At 44.9% G+C, this 14929-nt stretch overlaps 1 protein-coding gene across 3 annotated transcripts in view; it reads right to left on the reverse strand.

Annotated features, from left to right (window-relative positions):
* The window catches only part of stg (string), a 153262-nt gene that overhangs the window by 32161 nt on the left and 106172 nt on the right, over window positions 1-14929 (reverse strand). For all 3 annotated transcript variants that reach the window (XM_065433173.2, XM_065433176.2, XM_065433175.1), the window contains one exon: window positions 5716-5826. In XM_065433173.2, the coding sequence (XP_065289245.1) occupies window positions 5716-5826 (111 nt within the window). The remainder of the gene's footprint in view (window positions 1-5715; window positions 5827-14929) is intronic.

Below are 14929 nucleotides of genomic sequence, written 5' to 3' on the forward strand. Positions count from 1 at the left end.
TTGACGACATTGTGGTGTTCGCCCCTGATTTCGCAACACACCTATGCCGCCTTCAGCACTGTCATGGTTGGGGTCGCGCATGAAATAGATGGTAGCTGGCCCATGCCGTCGTCCAACTTATCCACGCTGAGGACGTTGAAGGGAAGGACTGCTTCTCATTGAGAACGAGGAATCTGGGATTTATTTACAGTAGCTACATGAGAACATTACAGTTGATCAGTCTAACATGACTGAAAGAGGAATGCACCCTGAGGAGCCACCAACGGCTCCTTAAATACACTATGTCCTCCAGGTGAGGGAAAACGGCCGTTCAACCTGCTACCAATTCGGAGCGTTCAAAGTCATCGTAACCGACCTGCCTTTGAGGGAGAGAGTTTACACACACTTCTGCGCAGGTTTCACTGACCACACCCAGGTGAGTGGGTTCTTGCAGACACAGGCTTTGGCCCGAGCAGGCGCCTCTTCATCCCAGTGTTTACTCCACAGACAATGGCCGCCGCGTCTGTCCACGACTTCTAAGCCCTGTGAGACAGCCGCCAGACATCTCCCAAAAGTTCCACCACTTCTAACAAGCCGTGGCGGCCACGGCGAATCCACAAATACTTGGTCCGCCCACCGCGTTTAGTCATAGCGGCGCCAAGGCGGTGTTGATGCGGCACACCATCGTCCCTACAAAACAAGTCGCCACGGCAGGTGGGGAAGGCTTCCATGGTCGCTTCTGGGAGGCTCGCCACCTTAGCAGCTGCGGCTGGCTAGGAAAATTTTGTAGGTCGGTACCCTTGCAGGCCGTTTGTAACAGCACGTACAGAGTTCCTTGACCACCATCGGTCTGCAGCTTAATCTCAAGAAATGTCGCTTTGCCACACACAAGTTGATAATCCTCGGCCACGTTTTGTCCAAGGATGGCATTATTCCGGATGCCGAGAAATTGTGGGCCGTCTCTGCATTTCCTGAGGCCACTACCATGAAAGAACTTTGCAGTTTTATCGGCTTGTGCTCTTATTTCCGGCGCTTAGTTCAAAAATTTGCATCAATACTAGCAACCCTCATGCAACTACTTTGTGGTGCCAAAGACCTCTCATCATGGTCCCCTGCCTGCGACCATGCGTTCCCGATCTTGCGCTGTCTTCTCAGGATGCCACCTCCATGCTTCGCCATTTTCACCCTCATGTTCCCACTGAATTACATACCGACGCAAGTGGTGTAGGCCTAGGAGCTGTTCTTGGACAGTGTCATCCTGGTCAGGCAGAATATGTTGTGGCTTATGTGAGCAGCATGCTGACCAAGGAGGAGGGCAATTACAGCATCACGGAAAAGGAGTGCTTGGCAAGTTTCGTGCTTATTTATATGGCCGCTCTTTTGACACAGTGATCGACCACCATGCACTGTGTTGGCTTTTGAATTTAAACGACACATCTGGCCGCCTCACTCGATGGGCCCTGCGAATCCACGAGTACGACATACGCATGGTGTGTTGTTCCGGGTGGAAGCATTCTGACGCTGCCGCTTTTTCCTGCTCACCACTCTCGCTAGAGGCCACTCATGAGCCCCCCTGTGAGCGCATGTTGCAGTCTCTTGACTTTGACGCTACTGCAGCCGAACAACACAGTGACCCCTGGATTACATCCCTTTTTGACTTTCTCTCGAATACCTAAACAGTTCCAGTCTTTCGAACACTTCGGTGCCAAGTTCCTCATTTTGCGATCTGTGATCAGCTCCTGTACTAATGCAAGCATGCACCAGAGGAACATACGTGGTTGCTCGTCATCCCGAGAGCCCCGAGATCAGAGATCTGTACCTCTTTCCACTCGGACCCTCAGTGTGGCCAATCCAGCGTTTTCAAGAGACATTAGCAACTTCGGCACCACTACTACTGGTGGTGGATATACACCTTCTTTCGAAACTTCGTCCGCTCTTGACGTGAATGTCAGCAATGGAACTCTCCGCTGCACCTTCCAGCCAGTGAAATTCAACCCGCACCATGCCCATTTCAACCTTTTGATCATGTTGCTGTCGATCTATATGGTCCACTTTCTTTGTCTACGTCTGGAAACCGGTGGATTACAGTTGCTGTCGACCACTTAACATGCTATGCAGAGACTGCTGCCCTCCCATCTGCTACAGCGCAGGAAATTGCCACTTTTAAACTGCACTGTTTTGTGCTTCGTCATGGAGGCCCTTGTAAACTCCACAGCGACAGAAGCCGCACTTTCCTGTCTGAAGTCTTAAAAATTGCTTGCTGAATGTGCTTTGTTCATTGCACATGCGGTGCCTATCACCCTCAAACCAATGGTGCCATGGAATGCTTTAATCGCACCTTTGGCGACATGCTCGATATGTACATCGCATCCAACCACTCCATTCGGGACCTAGTTCTTCCATTCGTCACTTACGCCTACAATACTGCAATGCAAGCCACCTACCCATTTCTTCCCCTTCCATCTTCTTTATGGCCATCATCCTTCTCATACATTCAATAGCATTCTTCCCTACCACCCAGACCCATCAGAATGCCTGCCAATCTTGGATGCCACAAGACAAGCTGTCAGCTGGCCCGCCTTCACGTCGGACAATCAGAATTGCCAAAAATCAAAACACGATGCTCGCAACCCGACTCCAAATTTTCTACTGGGAGCCCTCGTTTGGTTGTCCATACTAACCTGCACACCAGGACTCGCTTCAATACTTCTTCCTATATACGATGGACCATACCGCATTTTGCAGTGAACTTCTATTGTCAACTACCTTATAGAGCCACTCACACAGCCATCTGACATGCGTTGTCGTAACCGCAAAGTTGTCCACGTCCAGCGGCTCAAGCCCCATCATGATTCTGCGGCCTCATCTTCAGACTAAGTCACCAGAATGGCTCCTTTTTTCGATGGGGCCACTGTAATGAAGAACGCCAGGACGTAGGCAGCAGGACTGCCAACAGCGTCGTGTGCTACAGATGCTCGAGCTTAGACACTGTGCTCGGTGATGCACTCTGCTTGTCATTGGCCTGTCGTGTAATAAACCTCCGTTATATATATATATATATATATATCCAGGGAAGCTTGCAGGGATTTTTTGCAATATTGCTGGAAAAATTTTCGCAAATAGGGAATTCTTCTGCAAGGTACGGAGCATCACTGGCTGAGGTCAGTCCGCAGTACCAGCGTGTGTGACGGGGATGACTGCTCCTGCAAGGGGTGATGGCGAGTGGCCAGAAGTAAGGCTCGATGTACTGCTCCCTTGGGTGTCGTCACCGCTGACACTGGTAGCACGATTTCGCCACAAAAAAGGGCCACTCTTGTCATTGGTGCAACACAAGCACGAGAAGGAAGGAAGGAAGGAAGGAAGGAAGGAAGGAAGGAAGGAAGGAAGGAAGGAAGGAAGGAAGGAAGGAAGGAAAAACTTTGTTGCTCTATTTACAGCTTTCAGCGGCTAACAGAGGTCTTCATGTTTTACTGAAGTCTCCGTCATCTTGAATGGTTGGCGCCCCTATTCCAGAGTACCGCTGAGCCTGGCCACTTTGAGACCGTGTTGCACCAATCCTTTTTGGACTGTAAGCCTGCCGCTGGTGAGCAGGCCCTCCCATTATTCCGCACTGGGTTTTTTTTCTTTGTGGAAAGAGAAGTTATTTCTGCACTCCCATGTGATGTCCAAGAGAAAAGTGTACAATAGCTGTGTCTTACCAGTACTCACCTACGGGGCAGAACCTGGAGGCTTACGAAAAGGGTTCTACTTAAATTGAGGACGACGCAACAAGCTATGGAAAGAAGAATGATGGGTGTAACATTAAGGGATAAGAAAAGAGCAGATTGGGTGAGGGAACAAACGCGAGTTAATGACATCTTAGCTGAAATCAAGAAAAAGAAATGGGCATGGGCAGGACATGTAATGAGGAGGGAAGATAACCGATGGTCATTAAGGGTTACGGACTGGATTCCAAGGGAAGGGAAGCGTAGCAGGGGGCGGCAGAAAGTTAGGTGGGCGGATGAGATTAAGAAGTTTGCGGGGACGATATGGCCACAATTAGTACATGACCGGGGTTGTTGGAGAAGTATGGGAGAGGCCTTTGCCCTGCAGAGGGCGTAACCAGGCTGATGATGATGATGACGATGTGATAAAGTGTTGGGATGGCCCCACACCATGGGCATGTGTCCCTGTATTGACTGGGAAACAGTTTATGTAGGATGTGTAGATTGGAGAATGTTCCTGTCTGCAGCCTTCGCCAGCCGACTGTTTCATGTTGTGTTAAAGATGGGTGGGGTGGTGGACATATTATCCTTTTGCCTCTGTGATAATTTAGTATTTCCGCGTACGTTGGTTCCACCGTCCTAGTGGTATCCGCGTCCATTGACTGTCCCACTCGGTATGTAAGCTAGAATGTAGGCCATCTGGTTACCCTCTATTCCAGTGTAACCCGGCACCTAGAAGATCATATGCAGTATCTTTTCATTCGGAAGCCCTGCCTCAAGGAGGATTCGCAGCGCCCCATTGTTGATTAAGCGTAGTGCCGTGCAAGATGGGCAGTACGGCGACAGCGGCTGCAATATGGTACCAGGGTAGAGCACATTGTCTGTATACAAACAAAGCACTGCTTGAGCGGAGGTCTGTCTACTGCGGTTGCTGTGAATTGCTCCCACGCGTCACCCACACACTGCCTGTTGAAATCTCCCAATTAGCAAGGTAGCCGCATCACACTTTGCTCCGTTTGCAATGTGCTGCACTAGAAATATTGACTGCGCCAGCTACTCTACTCACAGCATTCGCTTCCTAATATAAACCGTGTACCTGTATTATCATAATACAAAATATTGACACACGAAATGAAACCATGTATACAGCCGCACTCAAATTTTGCATTAGGGTGTATCGTAATTGTCTGTGAACTTTTACCTGGTTCTAACTATGCGAAGTACCATGTACTTTTCTTTTCCCCCTGTGGGCTATGGGCTGCAACATACAGACGCACCATCAACTTTAATCACAAAATCTGACAGGTTGCAAACCTTGTAACAAACAGACCTACCCAGCGCACTACAGAGGGATTCATTTGACTCAAGCATATTTCCTCAGATTAAAAAGCTGCAAACTAAGGCAAAGTAACCAGACATGCCACTGTGAGACTAGACTTAAGCAGAATTACTACAGAAATGCCATCTTCATATACAGTTCTGTAAACAAAATGACTTACAAGCTTTTTACCGCCAATTATATCAGCCGGAGTCATGCCAAGTCATTCTGGTTGTTAAATGAACACAAGGTACACCATATCCATGCATGGAATCTCTTCGAATATGAACACTTAGTATTGCAACTGGATTTTACAGACAAGAAAATTAATCTATATACGCTCCGTGTCGTGTCGAAGGTATGTATCAAGCAGATACAATAAAAACAATAAGTTGGCGTTCACTCTACATGACAATTTAGACAAGTTAGACAAGTAGACAAGTTAGACAATTTTTTTTTTTTTTCAGCGATTGAAGAGTGATTTTGTACACAATGCCCTCTGTCAGCATTGTCATATATGCATTCCTACTGAACTGCTGTTGCCACTTGTTGCTGGTGAGAATAAAGTGAATTAAACTGAAGGCCATGGCAAAAGGATATGCAGCGAGCAACACTCTGTAGGCTGTTAAACATAGAAATTAACACCCAGCTTGGAACAAATTCAGTACATCAATGGCCCCGAGTATGACAGGCTCTTAGGGCAAGGCCACTCACCTGAAACGAGTCCTCAAGGCTCGACACAAAACCATCGTCACTGCCAGTAGTGGAAGTAGAATCCAGAACACTTGCTCCTTCCAGTCCTCGGTGGCCATCCCAGAATGCACTCTGCACACAATGCATGTCCTTTACTATACAAAGAAGCTCAATACTGCAGACCCTCACACAAGCAACAGCCCACAAGTACGAGTCCGCCACTGCACAAGTGTGCTGCTTGGTGCACTTTGCAAGCTGACAGAAGCTAGCAAAGGGCTGCAATGATGTCTTTACCCTACTATTCTCACTTTGGTTGAATAGAAAAAAGAGGGGGTTAAACATACAGAAACTACACGGTGGTTTCCGAGGGAAGCCATAGTGAGGTGCTCCGGATTAATATTGGGGTATTTTAAATTATTCAACCCAAGGTATTCAAATCTAAGCACATGACATAAGCCTGGACAGCTGAGATGGTTGTGAATAGCATTATGAAACATCGTTCCAGTGCACAAATAAACATAGATGAGCAGAGAGTGACAACCGGCGTTCTTGTTGTCCCTCTCTGCTCATCAGTGTTTATTTGTGTGCTGGAATAATGTTTCATAATGCTTAGCAGATGAGCATTTTTGCATTTCACTCCTATGTAAATGCAGCCGAGCATCAAACCCACGGCCTCATGCTCAGCAGCAAAATGTCACAGCCACTTAGCCACTGGGACAGATTGGTTGAATAGCAGCGAAAACTACAATTTTAAGTGTTTTCATTATAAGTACACTCTGCTACATAAAATTTGGTAACAGTCATGGCTGACTATCAGCCACACCAATTAGACATGCATAATCAACCAAAACCAAAATGAAGGTCAAGAGAAAGAACAAGCACTGCTGTCACAAATCCACAACCTGAATTACTTACCCATTATCACAACTAATGTTATCCCTTTATGGATTAACCCTTTATGGATTAACCTTTAATGGATTAACCCTTTTGTTGTTGCCTACAGGCAACAACAAAACAATGTTTTCTTTCCGAGTCTCGGCTTTCGAGTATGGAGTTCTTGGCTAAATATCTTCGGCAAACACCGAATGATAGGCAGCAAGCATCATTCGTTGGATTAGAGCAAGAACAGAGTACAAAGCAGAATTTTGGTACTTGACTCTCTTTCTTTTGAAAGTACAGTTAATGGAGAAAGACTGATGAAAAATCCATCACAGAGTTAATGTAGAGGAAATGCAATGTATACCTCTGTTTTAAATCCGAGAACTGTCTGTACAGGTTCCACACTAAGCCATAAGTTACTTGGGGGCAAAGCTTGCTTTTGTCAGTCTGCCTGCTGTTGCCCACAGACAACAAACCACAGACAGCAATATAGTTTTTCATTTCATTTAATATCCTTATTCTTGGTGTATTTTGCACATTTAGATGAAAAATAAACATTTCCTTCGGATATTTTATTGTGTTGTCCCTAAAGGGTTAATGTAAAACAAAGCTGATATATTATTTATTTACAGATAATGTCAGCCCTTACACAGGGCTATTCCAGGAGAGGAATAGAAATGTATAATAGTTAGCATTTTGGAAAACAATGACATCAGATATTTTACGTTCAAATCTAATGTAGGAACAGAAGGCCCACAGAGAACTGCCATTTATTAAACAGATGGCTGCGTTGATGTCGCTAGTCCAGTCTCTTCATCTACCGCGGAGCTCTATGAGTACTGTCCACTACATGGCTCCCCCCTAGTGATGAAGGCACTGCCGCTGAGCAGTTTAACTTGTGGAGATGGCACTGCCAGAGTCTAGATGGGCTGGCTTCAAGCAGTCGATGGAAATTGTCTCTTTGCGTCCGCTGACAAGAAGTGGGAAAAATTTTGCGTCACGCTTGAGGACTTTAAAGGGACTACTGTAAGGAGCTTGTAAAGGAGTGCAAGTAGCGTCGTGACAGATAAATACGTGGCTAACATGAAGTAAAGATGGGCTCATGAAAACGTTTCTGCAGTCATTACGAAACAGCTGTGGTATAGCAGTGGCCACTGTAATGTGAAGGTGGTCGGCGTAAGATTGTAGGTCAGCAGGTGACGGTTCCGAAGTGAAGAACTCACCGGGTACGTGGGTAAGTGTTGTGCCAAAAATGAGTTCTGCTGAGGAACACTGTGCATCTGCTCTCAGAGTTGTGCAAAGACCTAGTAGAACCAAAAGCAGGCGCTCTGCCCATGTAATCATGGAGTCATGGGCACGAAGTGCTGCTTTTAGTTGACAATGGAAGCGTTCTACCATGCCATTAGAACTTGGGCGATAAGCTGTCGTTGGTATGTACATTACACGCAGAAGACAGGAGAGAGCTTGAAAGAGGGACGAGTCAAATTGTCTTCCTCTGTCTGCCGTTATGGTGTGTGGTACGCTGTAATGAGAAATCCAGGTATTTAAGATGGCCTGTGCTACGGACTCCGCACTAATGCGAGAGAGTGGCATTGCTTTAGGCCAGTGTGTGAAGCGGTCTATACAAGTGAGTATGCACCGTTGGTTCAAGGACGGTAGTGCCGCCTTGAACCAACGGTAGCGCACCAACGATATCGATGTGAACGTGGCTGAAACAAACTTCTGGTGGTGGAAACTGAGCAGCCCAGAGTGTGTGGACCGACCTTGGCGCGCTGGCACAGTATGCATGCCCGAGCCCAGCAACGGACGTCAGCGTTCATACGCGGCCACAGATGGCTGGAAGTGACCAGACGTTGTGTGGCACATACTCCAGGGTGCGATAAGAGGAAGCTTTAGCTCGGGCCCAATTCCAACGTGGCCTATTCAAATACATGTAAAATGCAAAATCGCTTTTCTGAGATAACCCCTGGGCCAACTTTAATGAAATTTGTTGGTAGCGCAATTTTGATTTAGGGCGTTTTGTTACAAGAATTTTTTTAAATTCGGAAGTTAAGAAAAATAGAAGCACTAAGTTTACAAATTAATTAATTTATTTATTTATTTATTTTCAATACCCTAAAGGCCCCGAGAGGCATTATAGGGGGGTATACAATTCACACATGATATTGTAATAAAAATGACTGAAGGCAACAAGCACAGACTTCGTTTGAAGAAACACTTTGTAAAAGAAAGATGAAAAAAAGAGGAAAAAAACGAAAAGTAATTTGGGCGAGAGTACATGGTACAATTCATATTTGCTGTACATGGCACTTTTCAACAAGGCACAAGTGGCAGGTGGGTGCGGGTAAATGGAAATTTAGAAATTATACATATATGTAACACAGGCCAGTCAAGAAGTGGCAGCTGAACATTTTATACATTTAAAAATGTGCGCAGGGCTGATTGGAAGGCAGACGGGTCAGTGATTGTTACAATATCTTCAGGTAGGGCGTTCCATTCGTTCACTGATAACACGAAAGGGGAATTTTGGAATTTTTTGGTCCTAGCAAATATGGGAGCCACTTTGCATACATGGTCATTGCGGGTGGACAGATAATGGGCGGGTAAGATGGGAGCAGATGAAAAAGATGAACCACAATAGTAAAGGGAGTGAAAAAAAAACAGACGGAAATATTTCCGTCGTGTGTCAAGATCCGGAAGATTAAGGGTCTGCTTTAATGCTGACAAACTTTGATATGGAGAGTAGAAGCGCAAAATAAAGCGGGCAGCCTTATTTTGAATTGATTCGATGCAATCAGAAAGGTTAGCTGTGTGAGGGTTCCAAATAATTGAGGCGTAATCGAGGGTTGTTCTGATAAGGGAGATGTATGCACGAAGTCTTGTGTCACTGTTTGCAAGGTACAGACGGCATTTTAAAAAGCCAAGTTTTTTTATTGCCTTGTTAGTAATATGCTCAACATGCATGGCCCAGCTTAAGTCAGATGTAAGAATAACGCCGAGATATTTAAAGGAAGAGGTTCGTTCGAGTATGCAATTCCGTAGAGTGTATACGTTATATGGAAAGGTTAGCTTGGAAGAAAATGTCATGACCTTAGTTTTATCTGCATTAATTTCCATCTTCCATACGCGATACCATTCAGCTAATGTGGTTAAATCTTTTTGTAATATGGCAACGTCATCAGGGGTGGTTATCTGTCTATAAATTACACAATCATCAGCAAACAGCCGTATTGTTGAAGTTATACTCGTAGCTATGTCATTAATATATATTAGGAATAATGATGGACCTAACACTGACCCTTGAGGCACCCCTGACCTAACGCGGCAGAAATGCTCTAACGCGGCAGTTGATAACTCTGTATCAAGAGCAGATATCGCGGTTCTGTAAATGGCATGTATTAGATCATTCAAAGCAGACAAATTCGATATCTTACGTGAATCCGTTCCTTGTGTACAAGAGTTCTGCAAAAGTAGTATTTCCATATTACAAAATTTTTTGAGAATCATGCGACATATCAATTTTGTCCACTTTACATGTACTATTAGATTCAATTCACATAATTGTGATATCATTTTTCATTGCTGAGTTACGGGGTTGTAAACTTGAGTTTTGTTTTCAGAAAGTTTGGGAATTTTGCCAATTTTTAATAAAGAATTGATGACCTAAATCAAAAATTCGAAACCAACAGTTACTAGATCTTAAGTTTTTCTTTTGAATGCAACAAACCTTGTCAAATTTGGTGCAGTGGTTGTTGAGGAATGCGAATTCTCCTTTTACATGTATTTAGATAGGAGCACCCAAGCTAAAGCTTCCTTATAGAGAGTGTAGTGCATCAAAAACTTTCTGCTGAAATTGTTGCGGAACGTACGGTCAAGGATGACCCGTAGACACGTTGTATATCACTGACGTTGCAGCCAGGCAGTAAGATATCTTCGAAGCTCAGAGAACCGTTGGCAGTCCGGAGTGTTTGAAGTTCACCGTCTGTGTGTTGAGTGGTAGCGAGGCGGACCAAGTCAATGTCGAAATTATTTACTTGGCTTGCATTTATATGGATCCGTAATAGAGCGTCAGCGACAGGATTATCGGCACCACTGATATGCCATCAGTACTGAATTCAGAGATATATTCAAGCTGGCGAATTTCATGGGGAGTGTGCGAGGTGGAACTGTTGGATGTAATAGCATAAATGAGCGGTTTGTGGCTGGTGAGAATAAAGAACTGATGCCCTACGAGATTGTGACGCAAGAGGCGGACTGTGAGGTAGAGTCCTAGCAATCTGCAACCGAAAGTGCTGTAGCAGGCTTCCTGCGGTGTCAGTTTCCTTGAAAAGAAAGATATAGGCTGCCATGTATTGCCCACCAGCTGTTGAAACATGGTGACAACAGCTATGTCAGAGGTGTTTACCATAACAGACATTGGAGCGTCTGGTTGTGGGTGTGCCAGTACAGTAGCGGTAGCAAGGGCGTTCTTGGCAGAGATAAAAGCAGATTCAGCAGCATTAGTCCATGATATAAGCGTGCTGGCTCGTGGTGTGCCAGAGACTAGAATGTGTAGAGGCTGCGAAATTGAAGCACAATGAGGAATGAAACGGCAATAGTAAATGATGACACCCAGAAATGCCTGTAATTGCTTGGTGGAAAATGGACGTGGGAAACCTTTAATGGCTTGGACACGGAATGGGACGGATTGGATGCCATGTTCGTCTACTCGATGGCCCAGGAAATCGAGAGAAGCAACGCCAAACTCGCTCTTCCAGATGTTTACAACCAGGCCATATTGACGGAAGTGTTCAAACACCTTACGTAGGTCATATTTGTGTTCCACAGCAGAGCGACTGAATACAAGAATGTTGTCTAAATAGAGAAAGCAACAAGTCAGGCCACGGAGTACTTGATCGACAAACCACTGAAATGTTTCAGCGGCATTATGGAGGCCGAATGGCATGCGCGCATATTCAAACATGCCAAAAGGGGTAATGATTGCGGTTTTAGGAATGTCGGAAGGCTCAACAGGAATCTGATGGTAGGCTTTTACCAGAACCACCTTGCTAAATATGCAGCAACCATGAAGCCATGCGGTGAAATCGTGGATGTTAGGTATAGGGTATCTATCGGGAATCGTCACTTTGTTTAAGGCGCGGTAATCGCCACACAGTCTCCAATCACCTATCTTCGTGGGCACCATATGTAAAGCAGATGACCAAAGGCTAGCAGAAGGATGAACGAAGCCCAACTCGAGCTTGTGTTCAAATTCTTGCTTTGCAATTTCAAACAGTCTGGTGCTAAGCGGCGAGGTTGGGCGTACACTGGTGGTCCTTTAGTCACAATGTGGTGCGTGACGTTGTGCACTATTGGACGACTTGGCGAGGGTGGTTCGAACAGCTCTGGAAATTCCAGCAGGATGGTGGACCACGGTTTTGGTGCCTGGGTGTGCGCTTGTACGAGACGCAAAGGTGGTGCAGACGTAGTGATACCTTGTATGAACAGATTTGTTGAGTCAAGAAGGCGGCAGTTGCGAAGGTGAACAAGAAGGTTAAACTTCCACAGAAAATCAGCGCCGATGGTCGGCCCGCGAAAGTAAACGACGGTGAATAGCCATCGAAAAGGGCATCGCAGATCAAGGTCAAAACTGACAGATTTCTGGCCATATTTTTTAATGTTGGAACCGTTGACGGCAGTGAGAAAAGACGTATCATGGCGATGTCTTCTGTGGACTTGAAAAGTAGGGGGAATGGCACAAATTTCCGCACCAGTGTTTACAAGATAGCAAACTTTCACAACCCGATAGGTGATGTAGAAGAGATGGCTTGATGTAGAGCCAGTAGCACTAGCTGTTGTCAGTGACTGGCCTGACCACATTCCGGAACTGTTGGGTTCGTGAAAGTGCTGCTGTAACTGGGGTTGTGTCTCAACGGGTGCCTTACAACGGTCAACAGTGGATATCACAGGATGCAAAGAATCTATAAACTAGTCTGCCATCGTTTCTAAGGCCTCGACAGACGTTGTAGTAGGTTAGGCACATCATGCGTACCTGGTTCGGTAGACGCTGGAAGAAGAGCTCCCAAAGGATTTTCGAGTCTGCTGATGATGGACTGGTTCCCAGGAGTTGTGTCATGCGGCGAAGCAGCTAAGTCGGTTTTCTGTCACCAAGTTCCTCCGATGAGAGGAGCGGGTGAATCCATCGTGACTCAGAGTCGGTGGTGCGCCATACTAACTCCCGCTTAAGGGTATCGTACTGATCGATCGGAGGAGCTAGCAAAATATCACGGACCAAAGCTGCGGTGGTTGGGGTAAGCACACTCATGATATTGTCATAATTGGCGATTTGGAGAGGGCGAAACTGTACCTCGATGTAAACGAACCAGAGTTCACAGTCCAAGGGCCAGAAATTGGGAAGTTTCAGTGCGACGACAGAAGACGTTCCGTTTTCTTCGAGATGTAGTTGTTCGGCGGCTGGTTCCAACGCGTCGAGAAGAAACTTGGTAGACGCATACAGATCTGATGCGTTATCATGCCCGTGGTCACCAACTTGTAGGAACAGAAGGCCCACAAGGAATTGCCATTAAACAGATGCCTGTGCTGATGTCGCGGCTACTATCGTCAAGCCTATATGCCTGATGGCACTAGTCCAGTCTCTTCTTCCACCGCGAGGGTCTATGACACAAGTGAAGGGACAAATTAATAGCACCAAATAACAATTAAGCAAACTGTTAACAAAGAAACGCAACTAGTCACATATAGAAAAAAAGGGGATTAGCAATAACAAATCAGTATGTCAGTTATGTGTTTTAGGAATGAATCAACTGATGAGGATGAGACGGCTTCTTCAGACAGAGAATTCCATTCGCTGATAGCTCTTGGGAAGAAGCTATACTTCAAAAAGTCAGCACGAACAGCAGGAGTATAAATAAACATTGAATGGCGGCGCCTAGAGGTCTCACTGTGAATAATTTCAAAATAGTTCACATATTTTATATGAACATGATGAATAAATAAGATATAGATATTTCAACCTTTCATATTTGGTCCTAGCCTGTAATGTAGGTAGGTCTGCAAGTACGCACAGTTGAGAAGGAGAGTCCAACCGCCGGTATTTATTGAATATAAATCTGACTGCTAGACGCTGCATTTTTTTCAATTGTTGATATGTTTGCAGCAGAGAAAGGATCCCAGACAACCTTTCGATATTGAATTATTGGCGTAATTAGTGTTTTATATGCTAAACATCTTGTTTCTTGTGTTGCAAAGGGGAAATTACGCCTGAGACATCGGAGAATCTATGTGACCGTTCCAGTGAAGACCTCTTGAGAAAATCAAGCCACGGTACTTATGCTGCTGAACTCTTAAGTTCACAATTATCAATGTAGTAAGAGTAGTTTAAACGATTTTTCTTTTGAGAGACTGTAATAACTACAGTTTTTAGTAGGTTTAGCTCCATTTGCCATTCATCATACCATTTCTTTATCTTCTGCAAGTTTCCATGCAATTTTTCCTGGTCAGCTAGTGTTTCTACTTTATTGTAAATAATGCAGTTATCTGCAAAGAGCCTGATGGAAACATCTAAATTGTTCAGGAGGTCGTTAATAAATAAAAGAAATAAAAGGGGGCCCAGAACGCTACCTTGGGGTACTCTCGACTTAACAGATGAAACTTGAGATTGTGTCTTTAATCTCAACATATTGCTCGCGAGAATGCCAAACTAAAGTGCATGTCACCAACCTAGCCTTCACAGTGCACTATGGTAGCCAATAAACAGAAGCACCACTTCTCTGCTAAAGAGGTCAATATACAGGTTGTAAGAAGCATAAATGCCTTCAAAAGCACTAACAATATGAAGCCAACAGAAAATGAACTCAAGAAAAGCATTGGGGAAATTGGGCTTTTTTTTATTGAACTGTAGCAATACTAATTATCAATGAAGGTGACATGCACAATAAGCTTCATTCTTTTAATAAAAGAAAAGGGAAATGAAAGTGGACTATCAGGCAACTAGCCACCAGTGGAAGCCAAACTCGTAACCTCTGCATGAGGCATGCAATGCCTCATGTGTTCACTTTCTTTGTTCACTCATGTGTTCACTTTCTTTGGTATACAAGGTCTGTCTGAAAAGTAATGGGACTAAATCTGCTTTGTGGGCTATGTGTAAAATAAGGCTACAATTTTTATGCAATTAAGTAATATGATGTCTTGGTAGTGCATAATTTCAGCTCTCTGAAACCATTCAACTTTTTATAACATACATTCATTTACACCCTTGTCCTTTGCATGGGGTTCAGCTGCAAAAGCATAGAAGTGAACTGCAAACATGAAGCAACAAATCAACTTTAAATGCGTTGTCCAGTTAGGGAAGACTATC

This window comes from Dermacentor albipictus, chromosome 1 (assembly GCF_038994185.2).
Source record: "Dermacentor albipictus isolate Rhodes 1998 colony chromosome 1, USDA_Dalb.pri_finalv2, whole genome shotgun sequence".
Lineage (NCBI taxonomy): Eukaryota > Metazoa > Arthropoda > Arachnida > Ixodida > Ixodidae > Dermacentor > Dermacentor albipictus.